Source organism: Sinohyriopsis cumingii, unplaced genomic scaffold, assembly GCF_028554795.1.
Source record: "Sinohyriopsis cumingii isolate HCF-2022 unplaced genomic scaffold, ASM2855479v2 utg000813l, whole genome shotgun sequence".
Classification (NCBI taxonomy): Eukaryota; Metazoa; Mollusca; class Bivalvia; order Unionida; family Unionidae; genus Sinohyriopsis; species Sinohyriopsis cumingii.
The window spans coordinates 924482-950654 of NW_028315934.1; the positions used below are offsets into that span (position 1 = coordinate 924482).

General features: G+C 39.5%; 1 protein-coding gene across 1 annotated transcript in view; it reads right to left on the bottom strand.

Annotated features, from left to right (window-relative positions):
* The window catches only part of LOC149773206 (neo-calmodulin-like), a 66282-nt gene that overhangs the window by 21672 nt on the left and 18437 nt on the right, over positions 1-26173 (bottom strand). The window contains exons 2-3 of the mRNA XM_089946634.1: positions 20642-20705; positions 15134-15277 (exon numbers count right to left, since the gene is read on the bottom strand). Of these exons, the coding sequence (XP_089802760.1) occupies positions 15134-15277; positions 20642-20705 (208 nt within the window). The remainder of the gene's footprint in view (positions 1-15133; positions 15278-20641; positions 20706-26173) is intronic.

A 26173-nucleotide genomic window follows, 5' to 3' on the forward strand; every position in this document is an offset into this window, starting at 1 on the left:
GGTGGCATTGGTCCTTCCTCCGTACAAAATATCCCTTGGGTTCAGCGGGTCCATGAACTGGTAACTTTCCACGAGGCGTTTAAACTCGGGATCGGTTTTCATACGGTGATCGTACTCGTGTTCCCACATTTCCACAACTTGGTATCCTTCCTCTTCCAACTTTAGGCGCCGCTGACAAGTGTCCTGGTACAAGTCTTCCATGGTTCGTTGTAAAAACTGATTTTTAGTGCCACGGTCAGGGTAACAGACGGGATATCCGTGAAATAAGCAACCGTTAATCTTGGGGTTTTCTAAGTCCCAGCCATCTACCGAATACGTTCCGATGGTCTTTTCACCCCCTTCGTTGCGGGCATGCTGAATCCATTTGTCTTCCTTGTCGCACAAGTAATGTAACCAACGTAGGGCTTTGACCGAGTATTGACGTTTGACAAAGTTGGTCGTTTGAGGGCTGATGACAGCCACGGTGTTTTCAGGCATGAATCATTGTCGATACACTAAGGAACACGCTTTGGCAATGGTGCAAGGTTCTTTCAAAGGATCGACCCCTCCGTGTTCCATGAACAGTTCTCGAAATTTTCCACAGCAACGCCGTAAAATGTCCACGTCGGAACGACAATACTTTAGCATTTCTTCCTGAAAGTCGAAAAGGTCCGAGGCGTGAGCCTGGTACCAAGCGTATAAAGCTTCTCGTTGTTCGGTACGCATGTTGTCGGGGTCGTAATAGTGAGCCTCAGGTAAATGGGGTAGAACGACGTGTTGATTGGCTTCCGTATTGAAAAAGTGTGGAAAGTACCCTTTAGCTATTTCTGTCATTCCAAACGTTTTAGGCATTCGACTCAAAGGCATGGCCAAGTAGCTCATCGAATCTTTAAACTGCACTTGTCCCACTTGCATGAAAATGATTTTGGCTCCGTTCAAAGTCACTTTAGGACGCTCGGTGCCTTGTTCCGTATATTATCTCAAAAGAAACTGTCCATCGTATCCGGTGAAATTGTGAGCCATCACCGTGGCATGACGATGACAATCTTCGTAACGTTCGATGTCCTCTTGGTTCCACGTCTTGTCGATGGGGTCTAAGACCCATTGTGCATAATCGGCTAACGTGTTCGGTCCCCGAAAGATTTTTTCACGTCCTCCAGGAATCTTACTGCAGTGAGGGCAATGACTGAAAATACGTTCTTGAATGCACTTCTCGCACGCTGGATGAGCCAAGCAGAAATTAGGAATGTGAATGCCGGTCTCTTGCATGCATTCGAAATCGAAAAAGATGAAATTGCCTTTCTTCTTGTGACCGTCATCTTTCTCTGGTGAGGTTGGTATTTTTGCACGTAGCATTGGTGTTCCAAGTCCACGATGTGGTGACAAATGTGACATTTTTTCTTTCCTCGACATACCTGTGCCTTGGTACTATTGGTACGTATGCCTTGTCCACACGTGGGGCACAATCTCAGCAGTTGACAAGCACATTTCTCCTGTGAACCTTGCGTCTTCAAATGTTGTTGGTAACAGGTAGGGCTGACAAACGTGCGCAGACAAGTTGAACAAGGCACTGGCTCTTCGCTCAGACAGGGTGGAGAGGCCAAACATCCTGAGCATTTCCATCCACAATGCTTGTGTTGCTCTCGATTATTATAACCATAATCACATTTCTCACAGTAATAACCGTATCTCAGGAATGCAGTGATACTGGTAATGGTATCGAAATGTTCATCGTGATAATAGACATGAATGTATTTTCCGTCCTTAAAATCTTGGCCTCGAAACAACAGAGGTCCGCGCATTTCTTGAGGGTGCACTTTCAAGGTGTATCGTGGAGCTAGGTCATCTTGCAATTTTTGCATCTCAGGAATGTCACAGGGTGTGTCTTTGGACAGTCTGGCTTGTTGTAACAGGAGTTCTGCTTCATTTCGTTGTTTGGCTCGATCGGATCGTTGAATAGTTTTCCAGGTTCTTTACCATTCTACCGTGTCGTTCTTGTTGGCATAGGTTCGTCCCACCACGATGGCACGGGCTAAACACATCTGGTCTTGAGGGTTGTTAATTCGGACGAGACTTGTTTTGGTGTTGCGAAGGTCGTCCACCAATAACATCTTTTTGCGTCCAGTCCCTTGAGGAGGAGAGACGTGGGTCATGTCCAGTGTGGCTTTACCATCGGTGATGTCAAACTGATCATTAGATTGTTGTACGTGTTGAATCTTGTCCATGACTTTGGAAGCGGTCAATTCTGCAGGGGTGCTAAACTCGATCCAAACAGGGGATTTCAAGCCGTCGTGTTGTATGGAAAGTCTCAAGCGATCGTCTTCTTTGGGTTGACATTGTCGCTTGAGTGCGGTGAGCAAAGAATCCCACACCCCAGTGATAAACACTTCTGCTTTCTCTAACGGTACTTCAGCCTTGAAATCTTTAAACTTCACCATGTATTTGTAAGCCGTGGTTCTAAATTTTCTAGAGGAGCGCTTTTCCGTCTCTCGAATGGAATAGTATTTTTCAGGGTTGACTAAGGGTGATGAACTTGGTTTAGAGGGTTCGGATTCTGGTTCACTCATGTCCTCTTCAAAATCACTGGCATGAATTTGTGCCAAGATTTCAGCCCTGGTACGAGGCGATAGATCACGTTTCTGCCTCTTACTTTCTTCTTCTTTCTTCTCAAATGAATAGGATCGTTTCATCTTGAGTGCAAAACGTCAAATGACTCAAGTTTAAACACCATAGACTAATTTATAGTCATGGCAGACTGGCGTATATAAAAGGGTGTGTGTCTTGTCCTTTCACTATTCATTTCACTCTCAAGCCGAGCACAACGTTGGAAGAGACTAACCAAATCGAACGTTTCATCAGAGCTTTGCGAGGGGTCATTAGAAAATTCTCTTTAGACCAGCCCACGGACTACTCTCCTTCCTTTCGAGATAAAAGTCAAGATACTTGCTATATCTGTCAGAAGAAAGGGCATTTGTCTTCAGAGTGTCCAGACCGTCAAAAAGGAAAAAAAACAGGAGCTAAAAAAGACAAAAGTAAAGATACCTGTTATTATTGTCAAGAAAAAGGACATTGGTCTCCAGATTGCCCAAAAAAGAAACAAGAGGAGTCAGAAGAAAAGAGGAATTCTTCAGAAGAAGAGAGGGATTCTTCAGTGGAAGAGAGGGATTCTTCAGAGGAAGAAAGCAGACAGGTGAAGAAAAAGAAACAGGAGAAGAAAAGAAGAAGGGAAGAAAGCGAGGAGGAAGAAGAGGAAAAGAGTGTGACGGTGAAGAAATTCAAAAGACAGAGAGACTAAAAAGGAGAAAGAAGAAGTCAATGAACTTTTTATTAAAGTGTTGTGTTGTGAATTGTGAATTGGATTGTAACAATGGATAAAAGAATAAATTAATTATATAAGGTAAGTGTCTTTGAGTTTTGATTTTAAAATAATAACTTACACTCACGCACTCATACACAGAAACGTACTATAGGGGGTAAAATGTTTTTTTTTTTTTTTTTTTTGAGTTATTGGCAAATTGAAAGGCTATCTCTTTTCGAGAAATGTGGGTGGCCCTGAAAAGGGCCTTTTTTGGTGTAGGGGTGAGTTCAAGCAATCAACTTTAACTGCCTTAAGCCTTTGCCACGGCCAAGGCCTACTTCTGGACTGCGTAATGTTGATGATGATGATGATGATTGGGTTGAAATCACTAAGGGTGGTACGGTAGGCTTAGTCACAGGGTTGACGTGTTTAGCTCGGGAAGGACGTATTCTCTTCGGTCGTAATAAAGAAGTCTGATACATTTGTTTCAGACTTCTTAACTCCGCTAAAATGTCCAACAGTACCGTGACCGTTTGATTTTCACCCTCTTGTTTCTTTGCTGCTACTTCTTCTTGCTGTTGTTGCTGTTGTTTTCTTCTTACCTCTTCTTCTTGCTGCTGTTGCTGTAGGAGAAAAGCTTGTTCCGCTTCTTTTTGTCGTTGTATAAATTTCTCCAATTCTTCTTTCTGTCTCTGTCTAAAATTCTCCACTTGCGGTAATGAAGAAGGTAACGAAGGTTCCGGAACAAATTCTTGCGAGGTAAGAAAATCCACAAAATCCCAATTCACCTCTTCTGAAAGTAAGTCCGGGTTCCCTTGGGCAGTCTCCCCTGCTGGTGCACCCCAATGGATCGTTTTCTGAGTTTCCGTCATGCTGAATCACTGTCGCATAGATTGACTGCACACAAGCGCTAGCGAATCTATATAGACCACGTGACGTCACAGACTGCTCTCTTCGGATTGGATGCGGGCTGACTGAATTTTGTAACGCGTGTTCGGATTGGTGAATGAACTCAATCCGTTTCAATCCTTCCTCTACCTATAAATAAGCGCAGTTCACTGCATTGATTCACCTGTTCTCGTCGCTTCAAGATGTGGACCACAGTCGAATCATCCACCCTTGTGTCTTCCATGATGTTTAGGACGGACATGCTCATGTATGTCCGGTCCAAGTGGACCGTTGTCGACAAGTCAGACACCAGTCTGTGGATACGAAGCGTGTACGTAGAAAGACAAGGTTGCCTCAAGAGGACACTGATTTATGGCCCTCGAGTAAGACGCAGCTTGAGGACAAGAAGATGCCACAGATGCCCTTTATGTTAATGGATACATTAACATAAACCCAAAGACCCTTTTCAGGGCCATCCATATTTCTCGAAAAGAGAATGACTTTCAATTGCCTACCCCTTTTTTTTTTAAAAAAAAAAAATTATTTTAAAATTTAAAAAAAAAAATAAAAAAATCCCATATTCAATTTCCCTTGACGCTAGACAGTCCAACGATTTATTCCCATGTTCAATTCCCCTTGTCGCTCAACAGTCCCAAAATCTATTTCCCATGTTAATTTCCCCTTGTCGCTCAACAGTCCCACAATTTTTTCTCCATGTTAATTTCCCTTGACGCCAGAGTGTCCCACGATTTTTCTCCATGTTAATTTTCCATTGTCGCCAGAGTGTCCCAGGGGTCTCTGTAATGCTAATTCCCATTGTCGCTAGGGTATCCCCATTCACTACTAATAGTTAGATTCGATTTTAATGTTTGCAGAGACGTCTCCGTTGACCGCGATCAGTCTGGAGATTTCCTTGGAGATGTTAGTAATGTTGTAGCGACCGGCAGAAATCATGATCGTTTTTTACTGTAGCGCGATCACATATGAAAACTGATTATCCATCATCTCCTTGTTGACGTCCATACCCACATTTCCGGCTTTTTTTAAAAGCGATCAGCAACTTGAGTCGAGAGATGATCTCTCCAGAGGTATGCAAATATCGAATGCCACTTCCTTTCTTTTCACCCTCACTGAAAGCCATAATTTAAACATTCCAATTAAACCTGACCGCTGTACTTTCTGTTCAACATGTTTTATCCGATTTTGTTCAAAGTAATCTCTGTATTTTGTTCTCTTTTGTCAGCTTCAGACGTAGATTATTGTTTACTTTTTTCATCTCAGTAGCCCCTCCTCCATCAGTGACAGCCTTAAGCAGTGAACCATATTTGTGGTTTATTTTACCAAGTAAAGAACGTGCTGCAACAACGTCGAAATAATCTTCCTCCAAAGTTGTTTTCCTATTTAAGTATTTTTGCATAGTGTCCGATTTCTTTAGATTAAAATCAGATAACCATTCTAAGCTAGAATCTGATTCTGAATAGTTTATCTCCTGGATCAGTTTAATTTTAGACTCATCAATTTTGAAATTTTCAAAATCGCTGTGTTTAGAGGCATTTTCTTTCTCTTCATATAACTTTTCTAATTCACTCTTGGTCGCTTTCTCCTGCTTACACACCTCTTCTAGCTATGATTTTGGAAGTTCTTCTTCTTTTATCTTTTTCAGTCAAGCTTCTTCCTCTTTTATCTTTTCCAGCCTGGGGTTCCTTCCTCTTTTCTAGCTTTTTCACGTCTGGATTCTTCCTATTTTGTTATATTGTCAGTGGAAATTCTCCATTTTATTCCTTAGTTTCTGCGTTTTTTGACCGATTGGTGCAGGTTATGTTTGAGCTGGAAATTTTTATGGAGATGAACGTTCTTTTAAAGCAACAGTTTTAACCCGAGGAGCAGGCTGTTTTGGAAATGGGGCTGTAGGTCTTACTGGTGGTGCTAACTTCTCTAACAATCGTTGTTTCTGACGCTGAGTCGTGATAGTGTTCAGCAGTTGATCTTGCTTGGCATCCTACTTGCCTCGTCCATATTGGTTAGGAGGGGTTTGAACAAGTCTACATCCACATCACGCTGCAATAACTGCTGACCTATTTCGCCTTCGAGCACGCATTGACGTAAGGCTGCCCACTGTTCGATACATTTTTGATGTCATTTGTTTTGAACGGCATGGACAATGTTTTTCCCGGCCACGAAGATGCTCATATACTGATCAGGCAGGTAAAATTAGCTCATCTACTAATCAGGCAGGACAAATGCGGAAAAGCCTTTTCGATAACGTTCGGAAATTGCTTCCGCATCGCGAAGAAAGGTCATAAAATCTTGTCCTGAGGACGACGTCTCTTCGGCATAGCAGTCTTTGAACTGCTTAGTAATGACGCCTGCAATGGACTCTTCGATCGCGTTCACGTCTCGGTTATCCAACCTCGAAAACATCACAAAGCACCACGTGTTTCGTCGGATGTATTTAGGAACGTCATAATACGATTGAGTGAGATATATACAGTTGCTTCTTTTTTGTATCGACAACGAAGAGTACTCACAGATTTTACTTATGTTCTCGCGGTCGATTTTGATTTCGTAAAACATGATGATCTTTCGCAGGTAGGAATCAAAGCCTGCTACAGGCTGAATCTCTTCTTGATAGGAGATCGTGAAGACATTCTCAATAGCCCTATTGCCGTCAATCGAGTCTCCGAACGTGTGCAGTGTGTGGCATTTGTCCTGATGGAGACTGAGCGTATATAGGATGACTCGATCGTATTTGATCATGTTATGGAGAAGCATGTTCATGAGGAGATTGGCTTTCCCTCGTCCGGTGGGACCCATGATCATGTAATAGCAGTCTGGTAAAAAAATTATGCGGATGCTCTGGAGTGTTTAAACGTGTGTCAAAGTTAATGATGTTCATGGTTTATATAATTTTTACATGTCGTACACTACCTTTGGAACGTTGATCGGCTCTGGAAATAATACCTTTTCGAATGCGAACAAAGTCAGTCGCTCCGGTGATTAAATGACAGGCCATCTCACCATGAGTGGTCACAGTCTGAACAATCACGAGGATGTGACTTATCCTTCTCCTGACGCCAATGCTGCACGTTAATCTCACGTGACTAAGCTGGCGCAGACACAATTGTCTCTGTCTGGTGGGACAATGACGGGAAATATCAACATGGGAGGTTTGAGTTTGTACGGACTTCCTGCGTCAACAGCTGGGTCTTCTCAACCTGTAAGAACTTCTGATCTGGATGTGGCGCTGGTGGGCAGGTACGATAAAATGGTTGGTGCGATCAGCGGCAATGTTGATGTGACGGGAACGTCGTCAGCCGCGGAACACGTGACGAGTGACCTAGCCATGACCTCGACGACGTCAGGAACTACGTCTGAGAACTCACTGCGTGTAGGAGTGTACAGCGGCCTCAATGCAAGATGGACTATGATTTACCATTTTGGAACGATTGTCTATTTGATTTTGAACGATAGAGACGCTGTAGGAAATTATACAGACGTCGTGATTAAGACTGTAAAAGGACTTTATGTGCATAACGCCACTTAAAACAGCCTGATGAATTATAGCAATAGCCAAGTTGATTTGAAACAGACGGTCTCGATGCAAAACCAAAAGCTGTACTGACTTCCTACCACATTCCCCGTCACCGCTACAACCCAAGCGATGTTGTATGGCCAGGTCGGCTCGTTTGGAGGCACTAAATTATTTCCAACAGGAGGAACCTTCACAGGGACACTCACTGTGGCGGCGGGAGCTAAAATGGTGGTGACAGATTATCCTTCTGCGGCCAACAACGTCGTCGCCATAGAAATATGTGTTGATACGCGCCATGTCAGAAACAAAGTGGAGTAGTGTCACGGAATAAGGCAATAAATAACTTGCCTTCGCCTTAGGACTATTTGAACTTTCTCGTCGTACATGCATATAACGTTTCCTAGAGTAGATTATTGTTTTTCTAGTTAAGTGACTGAACAATCATGTATCTCGTCATAGATCGCTTGCAGCGAGATACACAAAAATCACGATATGCAAGGGTATTTTACCCTTGCTAATACTCATTCTCCTATAGCTTTGATGCACGTTTCTGTTCTAATCGACACAATGGTCTTTTTGGGATCGTGCCAAGGGGTATATGCTCTCCTTCGCCTTCTACATCCATAAGGGTACATTTTATTTTTGCAAATATATGAAGCATACTCAGGTTTAATGACGTTGCGTGAAATGTTGCCTTTATCACTAAGCTGATAGGAAACGTCATGAACTTTTGAACTTTTACATGTCGCTGTTAAGAGTTAAATTTAGAAGCATGTGTTTATAGATTTTAATTCCGTATCTGTTTTTACGATTAGTTTTGTTTTGTTTTAGCTGTATGTGTGCTGGTGTATCAGGCTGTCGATCTGGCTGTGTGTATGTCTGTCTGTATGGGGATGGAAGCATGCGCAACCATCAAGGCAAAACCAGGACAGAATTGCTGATCTGTAAACTTGTCCACATAGTGGATCCATAAAGGGGTGTGCGGGCGGCCAATGCAAGTGTGGGAAATCCCAGGAATTCGGGAAAATTGTGTGGTTTGACATTAGTCATGTGAACAGGGTCAAAAATTCTCATTTACAAGATTTACAATTATTTCCACGAGCCATACGTTGTTATGAATCGTACATGCTGTACAAATGACTATAAGTCATTAGTCATATGTTTGATACAATTATGTTTATTACGATTATCATACTTGTTTCAATTGATTTTGTTGTGTTTCAACTGAGTACATAGAACCTGTGTTTTGTTTCAATGAGTACAATTTAGTACAAATTGAGTTGCACCTTTTTACATATGATTATATAAATCTTACCTTCATTACATGAGATTATTTGAATCATATCGTCGTTTTACTGTATCATGTATCTGTATGAATCAAAGTTTTTCCCCATTTGTGAATATTTGTGCGATGTAAATGAATGAGTCGTAAATTTAGAGCTTGAAATAATCACCATGTACATGTTGTAGAGGATATACATATTTTTATTAATTCATTTCATAAACTTCCATATTTCATCACATTGTATTTGTGTTGTCATTTAAACTAGGCATCCATCCAGGTCAAATCTTGAAAACACTAACAATTGCTGTGACATTACCGTTTCAGCGTCATACGTATACTCGGCATCCTTCAAGGCTTACATGGTTCTATCAACCCATGTGTCAGCAGTAGGTGGCATTGACAACGTGTGGGTGACTAACGGAGTCACCTCTAATGTTTGGCTGCAGGTACAACTGATTGATGCCGTAGCGATATAGAAAGTTAGGGTCCAAGGCAAATATCGCGGTGGTGGAAAAATTCCCAGCTGGATACATGAGGGTGTTAAACCCGGTGCTACCTCAGATGTCTTATACACCAGCACAGCAGCGACAGGATCTATCATGTTCGAATGTTTCATTGCAGTCTCAAGCACGTACACAAAATACTCTTCTTTTTAGTTTAGAGCACCCACAGCTGAACCTACCAACACCGGCTTGAGTTCTTTTCAGATTTGTACTATCGCTGAACTCGTATAGAGCATGGAAGACATTGTGCGTATTGCAACGGGGTTGTACAAGTTGTTTTTTGACGATGAGTACAGACAGAAGGCCTCTTCTGCATCCAGTGCTCAGCATGTGCTGAAGCAGACCAAAGGGAGTGCGTGCAGAGCTAAATGAAGTGAGAAACGCTGTTAAATCCTCTCCAAAAGAGGACTATGAACAATGGAAGGAGGATGATTTCAAAAACGATCTCATTTGTCCGTATTACACATGCGGAAGAGGCAGCTACGAGAGGCCATCGATCGATATTGGAATTTGTAACGAACTATAGTCAGCGCGGTTAGTCAAAGCCATCCAGATCCTCGTTCATAATATTATTAACGAATTACATCCAATCCTCATATACACCATTACGAAAACGTTGTATGTCAAACGAAGGCGATTTGGTGGTCAAAAGGAAGAAAGCGAAGCCTACAGAAATGATCACGACTGCATGAACAAGACAGTCTCCAGGAAACGCTTTAAAGGGGTCCGAAAACTCAGAGATGCTATCGACAAGCAAAATGTTTCCATCAGGTAGTACTGGAATACGAGGACGTGGATGTGATCATGGCGGTGATGAAATTCGACCACCGCGGAGTTGGAAGAGATGACTATGAAATCGCCAGAGATGAGACATCCGTGCCTGAAAACAGCAAGGCTATGGAAGCGAGATTTCAATTGATCATGATTAGCGTGTACATAAAGATCGAACCCAATTTAGCTGCGGTCTCCTGTGCGTATATAGAACAATTTAAGCCGTAGGATAAAGAACAAAGTCTGAGTGCTGTGTTTGAAAAAGGAAGTGTTCTTCCACGTGGACATTTCGTCCCTGTTCCAAACGCCTCTCAGGAACATTTAGATAAAATCAACCATCGAGAAAAATATTGACACAAGTGTTGAAGTCCGTGGGTTCACAGGGACAAATTTCATCTTTCCAATGATCAAAGATTTGAAGTAGAACATATCGCTCTGAGCTGCTCTTATCTCTATCGATATTACCATATAATAGCTCTCGACGAGATGTTACGCGTCCTAGAATCACAGCAATATCTGGACCATGCTGTCGTATCTCGTGAAATTAAATCAGCTGACCAACGTCACGGATGGCTTAAACGTATATCCGTTGTGATTGGTGGGAGAAAACGTATCTGAGATCGACGATGATAAAGTGAATGCACACATCCAATTTTTAAAATAAAATTTATCACAGCTGCAACTGTTACTGCATAGGTTTGTGCACGTAGAATGATTCTCGACTTTAACCACATCCACGAGCACTTACCGACAGAACAACATCATGAACTAGAAGCGTATTATCGTTATTACCATCGACTAGCCTACCTCATAAACATGCCTGCCGTCGTTACAAACGCATATTAAGAGTCGTTGTGATGCTTCCGTTCATCATAACGGCGACGTGTGTCATTGCCACGGATGCCCTAGGAAATCCATTCATGTTGATTTATTCCGGAGCTGGAGTAGCAATGCAGAAGCTGACGAAACTTCACTAGCCATGTTCTGAGGCCACAACATATTACCAAACAAGCTAGGCTGGCCTATCAGAAAATGCACAATTAATTCAGATAGTACTTGCGAGGAGCTCCTTTTCACATGGCGTTGTTGATCACCGAAATAAGAACCATGGACGACATCATCGTGGATATGGTAGGAAATCAGTATATGACTCTTAGTCGATTTGAAACAAATCTATGATCAAAAATATAAAGAGAACGTCTAGCGACGAAGAGGTCTTTGTGACCGACGTGATCTTGCATCGCCCAAAATTGCTCCAGGAAGCCATCTTACGGTCTTACGAAATCAGGTTTCAGTGAACATTGAACTGACTATGACCAATGTGTAAGGAGCATCACGTGGACAGGCCTTACTGTATGAGAGAACAACGAATAGACTTGGCTGAGGATGGCATCATTGAAATCCGCTTCGACCAGAATATAATCCGACAGCACTGTATGATATGTATGTGAGAAAGAACGTTAAAAATGATTTTAAAATTGTCTTAATATAGAACCATGCAGGACGTATAGATGATTCAGGGCGCATCAGACCATACGAAATACATGACCTATGTCATTGTGGAAAAAAGACGATCTCGAGGAGACAATTGTCAGAGCGTTCCATCTCAACATCGATATTAGCGTCAATCTTACGGTGACAAAAGTCGTAGGCATAAAACAAGATCTTGTCCTGATCAAAGCAGCGCAGCAGAAAACGTTCTACGACACGGGCACTCTCTACATGATATATGATAAAAAAAATCTCCTGTTTAAGCTTCAAACGTACAAATTCAGCCCGTTACTTGGAAGCAGGTAGGTGCCTCTCACCAGATCCGTCTTGGCCAGTAAAGCCTGCATCACCGTCAAAAACAATGCCTACCGTATCTTGTGGGCTATCCTATATCCGCAACACACCTGCTGAAGACAATGCCGACCGCGTCTCCAAGTAGAGGCTTTATTTTGATACTCTTAAAACTTTCTGTCATCACCTTTTCAGCAAGAAACAAAAGACGTTCCTAAACTAGAATCGCTCAACGAGAGGCTTTCCATCAATGTATTTGTACACTATGACAAAAAGGCAGGTGATAAGCAGTTCGTATTATATCCGCTGTTAATATCCAAATTAGGCTCAAAATACAGTATCAGTTTGCTGCACTTTGTGCACATCACAAATTTCAGTCGGTTATGACAATCTCAGTACACAGAGAGCTAAAATCATAGCTATTTCTGTTTTCGCTGGTTGCAGTGCTTTTCACGACCTGTACGATTCCACGCGCGCATCTCATCTGGATATTGCCAAGAATTACAGACCTTGCAGATGCCACGGGATGAGATGCTATGGTTCGAACATCACCCAAAAAAATACTTTCATACGTTTTGCATCGTCTTTTATTTGGGCGCTATCCTAAAAAGGTGGAAGGATCGCCAAACCGCAGTCATTCATTCACTCAGGTGGAGCATACACATGTCCCCTGCTCAATCAGCGATAAAACATTATGCCCCGTCGATGAATCCTTGTCGTCCGAGTATCATCAGTAGTGTGATGAGAATTGTATTATATGGTTCTTTGAGCAACTCGCATCGTAGCTTAAACGCATACGGGAGATCCTAAGAAACTCAGCACCGATCCTTTCACTCACTCAACAACAGCTGAAACAGCATAAATGAGCGCAGCATTGGCATCATGCTATCCACAAAAATGCACACGTCCCACTCGACTCAAAACCTAGTGTGTATCAGTCGGAAAACTGCGTCCACGTTTACGCGGTAAAAATTCACACTGTTTTGCTGTCGGCTAGCTCATTTTGATTCCGAATTACTCACCGAAGATGGCATCAAGAAGAGCTAACATGATTTAAATCATTTATGCAAACGTATACAAATATATATGATATATTTTCTATTTTAACACAGAGAGCAAGATTGATATACATGTTATTAATGTAAAACGTTCATAACACATTTCGCCAAATTGGATCGAGAAAGTAAGAAAACCGAATAAAAGGTTTTATGCAGATATTATGCACGTTTTTTACGATGGGCAAGAGATTATAGCAACTCATCTGTGCTTGTATGTTTTATCTCCTATTTAACTCTGAGCCATGAACATTTGGATAAGAAATATGCTGGAAAATATCGCCATAGATTGTTGTTCATTCAAATATGGTTAGAAGCATAACAACGAACAGTCAACGTGATGTCCTAAACATAACACCATTTCTTTCCTCCAATTAACCGCATTAGAGTTATATCCGACAAGTTAAGCTTGAGCCAATAGGAAATAACAATGACTGTTGTAAGTACTTGTACATGGCACCAGTCACGACACTGAAAATACAAGTTTTCATACTCATATTTAGTGTTTCTCGATGTATCATAAATGTGCATGTTGGCTGAAGTATCAATAATATGAAACAAAACAATCAGAAAATGTTTGTTTGACTAAGGTAAATTATCAAATATTTCTCATTCTTCCCTCATTTACTCAGTACCTTTTAATATTCTCTCTCTCTCTCTCTCTCTCTCTCTCTCTCTCTCTGCTTCGTTCCTTTTGTCTTTCGTTCTTCCTTTTTGCTAGAGTCATTTCTTTCTGGCCGTAAGTCCCTTGTGTTCCCATATTTCTAAGGCCCCGATGCTAACAGTCGTCATTTTTTTTTCTTCTAATCAATCAATGACCACATCTACCCAACATTAAACTCACAGCTGACATCACTAAGCGAAAAGCAGAACACTAATACAGTTATATGCAAGAGGTCGTTTAGTGAACTAATGAAACAAACAACAATAATTTTCCTCTGATTAATGCATGACTACCAATATCACAACTACACATTTACATCACAACTGCACAATTGCCTGCCTACCTCACAACTGCATTGTTTCTCCTTAATACATTTCCGTAACGTAGCGCCGATACTTAACTACCACAAAATACAAATCACAACTCAGAAATCAAAATACCAGGAACAATTTTTCCTACTCTACCTTAAGTCAGTCAAATCATTATTTTAAGCCTCATTTCTCCCGTAACTCTACTCCATATTTACCATCATAGTAAGAATAAAAGTTGTCTCCTGATAACGGGACAGTCCCTTCTCAATTATTCCATTTTACGACTTAACAGTCTCTATCATAAATACTGCACATGGAGTCACACAATCAGTACATACAATAAGATTTTAACAGGGACTATTTGGCTCCAGAGACACTTATGCGGCTCTGACCCGAGTTCACTAAAACTAAATCATGGCATCATAAAAAAAGGATTTTTTGGTGTGTTTCATCTCGAAGAGATCATATCATGCATAGAATTATTAGTGAAGGTGATTACACTAAAGTGGAAACGTTTTGTACACCAAAGTTAAACATGTGTTATTTTGTGGGACATTTTAATTCTAAACCGTAGTCTTGTCAATAAAATCATTTTAACTGAAGATTGGCATGAAGATCTTTGATCATTTCATTTTAGAAAAGGGACACGTTCTCTGTTTTTTCACACAACTCGTGGACGCGCATTTTTACTTATATATGCAACAAACATTATATAAAAATTCAACATGATACTTTTAATTTTGTTTGTTAATATGGATGGGAGCTATGTGTATCAGGTGAGATTACTGCAGTATTTAGATTGAATTGATTTCTATTTACAATCAAAATCCATACTTATTGAATGTCCCGTATTTGATTGTATAATTTCTAACATTGTGTATATGTGTGTGTCCCCGTTCTGATGGTAAAGATTCTGATAAGGTATTTCTTGGAAATCAAGAACAAATCAATTAGAAATGACATGTCTATAACAAATGCATACTAAAATAGGTTTTACAAGAATGGGGGGGGGGCAGTTCCGCACGAACCTTGTAGATTCGCAACAGGGCGGTAACTATTACTTACTGTTTTTGTCAACTCTGGTTATCATGTCCGCTAGATTTTTTTCAGTTGGATTTTGGCCTAGTGCCCGCATTACTGACTTCAGTTCATTGGTACTGATTTTACCATCCCCATTTTTGTCAAATAGAGAGAAGGCCTCCAGCAGCTCTGAAATTCATTTAGGAAATAAATCGAAATAATAAATGAGAGAGGAAAGATTTTCATTATATACCTTTTTTACCTGTGTAAAATGTATTATTTTGAACAATATGAACGTGTCATCTAATTAACTAACCACAACAACAAATATAATAAAATATAAATAATAATATTAATAAAAGCAGTAAAAAAATACAATTGAAAATTGTTTTTAATTAATAATAGGTTAATCATCGTGAATGTATAACCCTGTCTTCAAGTTATATATATATATATATATATATATATATATATATATATATATATATATATATATATATATATATATATATATATATATATATATATATTCAATGTCAGATTTTCTATCCTAAATATGCCGAGATGTTATGCTAATACTTTTTTAAATGTATTTTTGATATGACGTTTTGACATCAAAACTAAACAACGTTTACAAATATAAATTGTTGGGTAGAGTAGGCTTATAAAACAATTACACAAACTATATTAAAAGGTGACGGCAATGATTACCTCGACATAAAGCAGTCATTCGACCTTAGATAAGTAACGATATGAAGTCTTTTAAAAGTTATTCACGCACGTAAACTTCATACCTTCTGCAGGTTTTTTGAAACCGTCGTCTATTTATACTCACAAGCCACGTACACAAACCACGTTTTCTTTATTTCGTTGCGATTCAGTTCCTGGCCAAGAACTCATGTGAGTTGCAGTTTAAGTTATGGAGAGAGAGAGAGAGAGAGAGAGAGAGAGAGAGAGAGAGAGAGAGAGAGAGAGAGAGAGAGAGAGAGAGAGAGAGAGAGAGAGAGAGGAGGGTGTCTCATAAGATATCATATGTGTTACAAATTGAAATTTTCTAAGAATGTTTCTGACAACAATCTTTTATTGAATAACTTAAATTTCTATTATTCTTGATCAAATTGGACTTGTAGAGCTTGAATTCTATAATTCTGCACATTACATACAAAAATTTATTAGATTCCTAAAATACGTCACACTGGATAAGCAGCATTTGAATTCGTGAACATTGCTTATATCATCAGCTACATTAAGTAGGTGGGCGAAAACATATAAAGATAGGAAGTCATGTGTTCTTATGTCAGGTGGCGTAATATTCATCTAGTGGACAAACAACTTTTAGAAACGGAAGGCGTTTGTATCAAACTTTGCCCTTTGTGGGACAGAGATACGCGTTCCATGCCTTCCAAAACCGAATATAAATAAACAGCGCAGATAGTCCGATTATTTTCCAACGTAACTTGTGCTTCAGAATTCTGACTTTTTTTTCAAGAAAGAAAAAAATATCTTATTATAGTTTAATAATTTTTATTAGTACCTCAATGTTGTTTAAAAAGATTGTGTAAAGTGGTTATCTTGTCTCTTGTAACATCTATACTTTTGTTGTTTGATTATTTAATATTACGTATGAATTATCATTTGGATCGGTTGAACTTACTACGAATTTATATGTATTGTACTAGTAGTCTTGAATCATTGTTCAAGCGACTTGCTACCAACTTCATTGTAAACGAAATATCTCTGAATCTATAAAACATAATATATCGTTATTTAAGAACCAACATTTAATAATTAGTCCGTACGACTAAATGATTTATGTGTTATTTAGAAATATTGAATTCGTATTATATTTTAAGTATATTTTATGTGCCTTTGGTTCATTTGATAATTAATTATACAAGTCGAACTCAAAAGGATGGAGATTTCAGAATCGTATCAAAGTGGTAAGCTTTGAATAATTTTGATAATTTAATATGTAATTCTATAACTTGAATGCATTACCTTACATGTGTAAACTTCTATATCGAATATTGATTGACCTCAGTAATAAAGATGCTAGACCCCTGGGGCTTTAGAATTCTAACTTTCTTTATCGGCACGAACCCATTACCCATTCTCACCCCAGCGATGTAAACCTCTATCGCCCGCTGTGCAATCTCCGCAAAAGGAGGCCAGAATGACATCTTCTATATGTCTCTTCAATTTGAGAATGCCATTAAATAAAAGGGAAAGAAAACGGGAACCAACTTCATTACTGCTAGAGAAACTAGACCGTACGCTCAGTATTAAAGATAAAAATTATAAATCCAAATATAATAGAAGTATTGTAATCATTGAAGCAAAATATTTCAGCTATCGTTGAGACGTTATATATAATAAACCTAGTCGGCACAACTTTTAAAAAATGATGTTCAACGTACTACTGGGGGTACAACTTGTAAAGAATTTTATTCAACCCACTCATGGCGCATAAACAATTCCGTTGACCTCAATGTCTCTCGTAGCGAATGTCTGTCATCTAGCGCAATCAGAAATTCCAATGGTCATCTAATAACCCAGCTTGTAGTTTACCTATGCTGGCAGGTCGAATGGTTTGTTAGGAGCTTGGCGGATGACCGATTGGCGCGCTCTGCAGATAATATTAACTTCTGAGAGAGTGACAGGTGTAAGTTGAAGTAGTTTGAAATAGCAACATGCCCAATGGAGAGAATGTTGGTGTAATTATGTTACTTAATGTACTGTGGCTGAAATTTATTTGATCTTGTACAATTGTGCAAGAGCTAAGCACACAGTTAACTAAAATGACTGCTCCAATCTGATATAAAAATCATCCGAATTAGTCTAAAGTACACTATCGTTAGTAGTTATTAAAATAAGGAAAACTAATTTTGCAGGACTAGACACTAAAAGCTTCTGAAAGTGCAATGAATGAATTACAAAATATGTAAGATATAGAGAAACGTTATAGTCATCTTTTTCACAATTTACCTCTGAAGTCCAGGAAGTGAAAATGACCATGCGGAGTTAGAAGCTATTTGATAGATGCACACCTGGAGTAAGGCCAAGCTGTATAATCTACAACCCAAATTACACCCATCAATCATACATCAAAACAGTAGCCTAGCTAGAATATTTGGGCTCCACTGCGGACCATTATGCAAAGCTTACCGATAGGGTCCCTGCCTAATCTATTGCGTAAGAAAATAATTGGTGGGCGCCTATGCTTTGCATTCTCTTGCTATATAGCCCATTTCATACCGAATTTAACCGAGTTGCTCCTTAATTATCCGAATAACCTCCCGAGTTACTTTATACTCCAGCCAATCAAACGCTGGTGGGCACATGTACATAATAAAATGGCGTCTATTGTTGTTTAGAAATATTTCAGAAATAAAATTAATTAAATGATTGAAATTTATATGTGAATTATCCACAGACTTTCACAAACAAATCTGATAAACTCATATGAAACGCATTTCATTATAGTGACGTTTCAGATGCACAGAAATAGTTTGAACAACTTGCTCTTTGATTGTCAGGATTAAATTTGTTTACTTCGACACCGTTTCCTTACTTACATGTACATGTCCAGATGTAAACAGCTCAAAGCTACTCTCTCGTATGGGTTTGAAGTCCGCCCTGGTTTCCAGAAAATAAGACAGGATGGTTCAAGTATTAAATTTCGTCAATATCTGCTGCAGCATCGGTGCTGAATATGCATTTTTCAACTCGATAAACGATTGTGAGTAGTTACAGAAGTTGATGCTGACGCTGAAGCGTCCGCCATATTTTGCCCACCACCTATCGAGTGACTATTGCGGTCAGCTGACCGCCCACCACATGAACAACATTCTGAGCAAATTACGAAGTTCACCGAAGTCTGCATGAAATGGGCTATAGTAGCTACGCCCTTGTAACAAAATCTAAGATATACACGGTCTATCTTAAATAGTCAGTATAACAAGTGTAAAACACCTTGAACTCTTCTTTAAAAATATAACCCATGCATAATACGAACCGTAGAGAGTCGCCTATACGCGAAGGTCAAAAGGTCTGTCAGGAGTCCTTTAGGTCAGCGATATCGGTAAGTCAAATGGTCTGTTAAGAGTACGATGGGTCATGTATACAGGTTGGTCAAAATGATCTGTCAAGAGTCAGGTGGGTCATGTATACGGGTAATTCAAATGATCCGTTAAGAGTCCGGCGGGTCATTTATACAAGTAGGTCAAATGGTCTTTTAAACCCTGCGGTGTGTTATGTATACGGGTAGGTCAAAATTTCTGCCAGAGCCTTCGTAGGCAACAAATTAAAAGTCCTCTGTCAATCAATATGCTATTTGTCCAAAAGAAACCCTTATCTTTTTTATTTCATTAGAAGACAGAGCATTCTTCTCCAGTTCTTTAGTCATTTGCATTCTTATAGTGACAGTGGAAAATACCTTAAGATTGGGAAAATACATGCTTTCGTTAAGAGAACCTTATAATTATGGGGGACGGGTTATATGTTTAGCTTGGAATTATGAGATCATAGCCGATTGATAGGTGTATATAACGACAACTGAGTTGTCATGTTATTGAGATTAATTCAACCCTTAAATATAAAACCTTTTCTTCAACTCAATAACCTTTGATGAAATATCATCTTGACAACTGAATAACCTTAGATTAAATATTATCTTCAAAATTGAATAACCTTAAAGGAAATGTAATCTTCAGAAGTGAATTATATCAATTTCAGTAAATATAGCACTATCCAAAATGTTATAAACTATACAAACTGTAATATTATCATAAATAATGTTATAAACTGTACCAACTATAAATGTGATATGGTCATAAGTAATGTTATAAATTGTACCAACTGTAAATATAATATATTCACAAATAATGTTATAAACTGTACCAACTGCAAATGTAATATGATCATCAGTACTGTTATAAACTGTACCAACTTTAAATGTAATATGATCACAAGTAATGTTCTAAACTTTAATATATATAAATGAATTATGATCAAAAGTAATTTTATAAAATATACCGAATGTAAATGTAATATTATCATAAGTAATGCTATATACTGTACCAACTTTAAATGTAATACGATCATAAGTACTGTTATAAACTGTACCAACTGTAAAGGTAATATGATCATAATTAATGTTATAAACTTTACCGACTGTAAATGTAATATTTACATAAGTAATGCTATATACTGCACCATTTTTAAATGTAATATGATAATAAGTAATGTTATAAACTGTACCTACTCTAAAATTAATATGATCATAAGTGATGTTATAAACTGTACTAACTGTAAATCAAATATGATCAAAAGTAATTTTAAAACTATACCAACTGTAAATGTAATATGATTATAAGCAATGTTATAAACTGTACCAACTGTAAATGTAATATGATCATAAGTAATGTTATAAACTGTACCAACTGTAGATGTAAAATGATCGTAAGTAATGTCATAAACTTCAGCAACCGTAAATGTAAAAAAGTACAATTTGTGTGCCTAGTGTTACCTTACCAGAGTCGGAACTAATCATACCTTGTGCACTGTAAGGATCCAACAGGTTGGAATCTTCCATTTTATTCTTTCTTGCACCTGCAATCTGCCCAAAAAAAATATGTCTGTCCTATAGTCATTTTCTTCATCTGGATGGCTTCTGATCAATCTTTAATTATTTTGGTCCCTTATAATTTAACATTCACCCAGAGTAGTGAAGGGGGGCACTTTACGTACAATGGGAATTAGCATTACAGACCCCCCCTGGGTTAGATTACGTACAATGGAAATTTAACATGGCGAAAAATCGTGGGTCAGATTACGTACAAGGGGAATTAACATGGCGAAAAATCGTGGGTCACTCTACGTACAAGGGAATTTAACATGGCGATAAATCGTGGGTCACTCTACGTACAAGGGGAATTTAACATGGGGAATAGAGTTTGGGCTTGTTTAGGGACAAGGGGAATGGAACATGGGATTTTTTTTAAAAAAATTTTTTTTAAAAAAGGGGTAGGCAATTCAAAGACTATCTCTTTTCGAGAAATATGGGGGCCCTGAAAAGGGCCTTTGGGTTTGTCTTCTTCTTTTAACTTCTTAACTTCTTCCACCATCCTCTTATTTTGTCCATCATTCCTTTCTTCTTTTTCTTTTCTGTTTCCGGCAACCAGTCCGGGTGGCCCATGGCCCGGAACTTCTCTTGGATTTTCATCCAGTTTGTGTTCAGTTTATCGAATTCATCCCTTTTTTTTCTATTTTCTTCTTCTTTTCTTTCCTTTGACCACTTTTCTTTGATCTTCTTGACCTCTTCGGTCAGCACATTCCTCATTAGTTCTTCAGCTTTCTTAAGTTTTTCTAACCCCCACTTCGCGAAACACCAATCTGTCCATTCTACAATGTCTTCTAGAAAGCACCTTGCACTCGTCACATGATCTATCGCTTCTTTTAACTTACCCACTTTGACATACGGTGGGTTAATTAAACCTCTGATTCTCTTCTCCTCATCCTCTATCATTTCTTTTACAATATTTACGGATAAGTGGAGGCTGGTTACTTGTCTTGAGACGAAGTCTTTTGTCACTGCATACCTCCATTCCTGTTCAACCCTTTCTACTACACTCAATCCATCTACCATCCAATACCAACTTCCCATAAGATCGTTGTATAAAGCTGAAGCTGCTGGCATCTTCTTGTTTGCTTATTCCGTAGAATGGGTTCCAATGGCCAACACTGTTAGTTTTATACTCAAAGCGCGAACGTGAAGGAAAACATCCCCTAAAAACATAAAATTGATCTTACCTAGATCATGACCCAACAACGCGCGGACGTGAAGGAAAACATCCCCTACTTTCTCATTTCATATAATAAAACCCTAACTATACTCTTCACATACGCTAAGAAACCCATAATCTACTATTCACACAAACATACCTGAGCTCTTACAAACACAAACACACAAACACACAAACGCATACCCTCACACTATCTTAAAAAAGAGTTAGTGTTTATATACACACTACTCTACCTACACACATTGGCAAATTGATCGTTATTTCTTTTCTAGAGTATTGGGTAGCCCTGAAAAGGGCTGTTTTTTGAACTCCTGATGCACCTATCTAATGGTTGCACCGTCCTGGCCTGGCGCCACACACGCATCTTCTTCCCCAGTCTTCTTTCACCTTTCTTCTGGGGAGCGCAGAGGGAGGATGATTCGCTTCAACACCCCAATCCTCTGTTTCGGGAATATTGAACGACATCCTCTCTTCTCTTTTCTTTTCCTCTTCTTCCCTCTCTCTTCTCTCCTCCTCTTCCTTCTTTACTCTTGCTTCTTCTACTATAGCCTCCGCTGATAGTTCGTTTACTATGCGCCTGGCATATTCCAGGTGCATCTGGAGTTCTAACAGTTTCACTATTCTGCTATTCATTCTTGTGTTGATCAATCAACAAGGGTAGCTTGACTGCCCAGCGAGTTTCAATTTATACTGAAAGCGCGGACGTGATGGAAAACATCCCCTAAAAACATAAAATTCATCTTACCTAGATCATGACCAAAAACAACAACAACAACGCGCGGACCTAAAAGAAACACTCACTCACTTTTTATGCTACCCACCACTATTATAAATTTTTTTATAAATCACTTCAATAGACTATCCACATACGCAAGGCAATCCAATCTAACCCCAAATATACACCTCAAACAGCCCCTACATCATTTTAATCTACTATCCTCACCAACCTACTTTATCACTTACAAACACAATCACACAATCACACAAACACATACCCTCACATTTTTTAAGAAAGAGTTAGTGTTTATTTTCACACTACTCTACCTACACACATTGGCAAATCGATGGTTATTTCTTTTCTAGAGTAGTGGGTAGCCCTGAAAAGGGCTGTTTTTTTGTTTTGCTATGGCATTCTTTTTTTAGTTTCTAAGAATGCGATGTCCTCTGAGGATAGACTTTCTGGCAATAGGTCTGCTTCTTCGGAAAGAGAAGAAGAACTCTTTGGTGTCGATACGGCAATCGACAAAGCCTCTGTCAGGTTCAGGTTGCTGCTGCTGTTGTTGTTGTTGTTGTTGTTGCTGTTGCTGCTGTTTTTGAAGTCTGTACTTCTCTGTCCATTCTTCTTTTTCCCTGTTCATTTCTTCTCTGAAGAGCTCTTCTATCAGGTCTTCAGTGATTTTTAACATTCTCACATTCTCTATTTCTTCTGGCTTCGGTATCAGACTGTGTCTGACCCTATGCAAATTCACGTAGGCTTCGTTGAGCTTAGCTAGTTTGGAGCACATCTTCGTAGGAGGATGAGTCGACAATGGATGGTTAGACTGGAAACAACCCCCGGTTCTTAAAGTCAAAGCGCGGACGTGAAGGAAAACATCCCCACACGGTTTTCTAGTCGCAACGTTCAGTGAGTGTCATGAGAGGGATAGTAAGAAATGAAAGAGCATCAATCCAACATTCTTATAGCTAAACAAAAGACAAAGACATTTTTTTCAAAACACAACATTTTTTATTCAAAAATCACTTAACACTAAACAACAACATTTCTAACATTTTTTAACAATAATCCAACACTATAACATCAAACAATTTTTTTCAAATCACAAACATTTTTTTCTCAATGGACAATCTACTTTAAACAGGGCTGACAACGTTGTGAATGAAATTGTGATTTCCACTGTTGGAAATCATTAGGCCATTGATGGACACTACGTTTCCTAGCTTGAGACAAAAGATAAGCATAATGGTCACAAAACCATCGATCTACTTTCACATCGTTTCTAGCAGAAGAACGAGGATCGAAATGAGTCACTAAATGTTGTAAGGAATAGCCTAGGCTTCGATGATGCAGAAAATACACACAGTACTGTCCACACACCAAGGAATCTGTGCCTTGTAATTTCACATTATTGAATCGGGTGGTTTGAGCATTTCTTCTCATAAAGTCGATGATATCGTCTTCCAAAGGGGGCAATCCGTACGAATCGAAATATTCCACACATCCTTCTTGAGGAAAGTAGACGGCTACCCAGTGGGTTCCTGGGAGATGACTGTCGTCCGTGTTGATCACGTAAGCTTGATGGTCTTTAGGTTTGCGATGAGGGAGTTCATCTTTAGCACAGACGACAGGATTCCAAGAAGCCGTATACGAACTGTGGTTCAAAAGGTAATAAAGTTCCCAGGTATCCATTGTTTTGTGTTTGTTTTCTTCTTCACAGGTAATAATAAGTCGCCAATTCGATCCTGACTTTTTGCTTGAAAATGTCTGACGAATAAACGGTTATTCGTTCTGTTTCCTCACTCTGATTCAGGAGAGCTTCGATACGATGGATCTCTTGAGTGGTTAATGGTGGACAAGAATGTTCACGCAAGTCTTTATACCACTGGTGCAACACGTCTTTGTTCGAGATGAGACTCCAAGCTTCGTCCAGATACTCGTCCAATTTTTCTTCTTGACTTAACATCAGGCATTTATCGTGTTGAATTTGACTGGGATGATCGTTTTGACATCCATAGCAGTTTTTCTTGATCAATTCTGTTATTTTGTCGACCAAGTGTTTGGCAAAACAGGAGACTAAATGGGCTTCTTGTTCTGGCCATCTTGACTTCATCATGATCACTTCTTCTTCTTTTTCCAGGGTCTCCTCACATTTCATGTCCAAAGTTTCTTCACTAGGTAAAGAGGGATAACAGTCTTCCATGGCTTCTAATAGTCTAGAATGACTTCTCTCAAACTGTTGATTTCTATTGTATTATCGAATTCTGCATACAGGAGGACGTTCACCGTCTCTGGTAGAGCACTCGAAAACTGAAGTTCCACACGAATCTGGCCAGATTTTATAGGGTGGAAATGTCCCTCATCGCTGCCTTGGTCTGGAGTGAAATCAAAAGCCCACAAAGCATAACCTCCTGCATAATCGTCGTACGTAATACCGTGACTGGTGTTGGTTCCTAACTGGCCGGTGGCTTCGTACAGGGACAAGTACGATCTCAAATAATTCTTTGCGGCACCAAAGTTAGGCTCGAAAGGTCGGGTACACAAGGTCTTGCCGTCGCGACTGACTTCGATCTTGGATACATTGTAATGTTGAAACTCAAAAGGATTTTGATCGTGAACTCCATTGAAGGCTGAATTCCTGACGATACCAACAATCAAACGTTTGGGTAACTGTCCTTGGAACAGATGATCTTCGATCATAGATCGCTGTCCAGTGGGAATGGTGAACGTTTTCACTTCTACACGTCGTATCGGGTACTTGGCGGTCGTTCTGCTTAACGTCTGACTGATGTCGTTACCTACTTTAGGTAACACTTCCACACGACGCACGTAAAGTCGGGCTTCTTGAATGATAGTTTTGTATTCATTGGCATGGGCCATCAAATGGAAAGCGGCACTGCTACGATTCAGTCTCAGACGGATATCCACCCCGTTCAGCAAATACTTTTCTTGTAACCACATGTCCAAATGCAAACGATCCATCAGTTCTAAACTTCGCCCTTGCAGAATTTTCTGTCGTCGAGCCATATATCCCGCATTGTGAGGATTGTCATCTTCTGGTGCAATAGCTAGGTCGGTAAACGTGGTTGTACCCGCTGTGTCAGGTTTCCATACCACGCAAGCATCCAGATGAGTGTTCTTGGCTTCTTTTCCGTACGTCAAGAGATTTTCCAGGTAGGCGCGATAAGGGTAAGTATCCATGCTGCTGCTGACCAGTTTGTTATTCAAGTACAAGTCCACTTCGCTGAACAAGGAATGCATGAAATTGTTGACAGGAGCTACTCTAGCAACGTCTGCAGGATTAGTGTTGTCCGTTTTGCTCACTTTCACTTTCAAATACAGGTAACTGCTATTCAGATCGATGTAATCTTCGGGTTGTCCTTTGATTTCAAACTCGATGGGAGCTGATTCCGTCAAAGAGGAGACGGGATGAAATTCCACCCACTGAGATTCTTGCATCGTCATCATGGTAGGGGGCATGGCAAACAGATCCAGTTCCGTCTTGGAACAAGCGCAAGATTCTCGGTGCATCATTTTTTTCTGTGTCTCAATAATCGAAAACGTCTA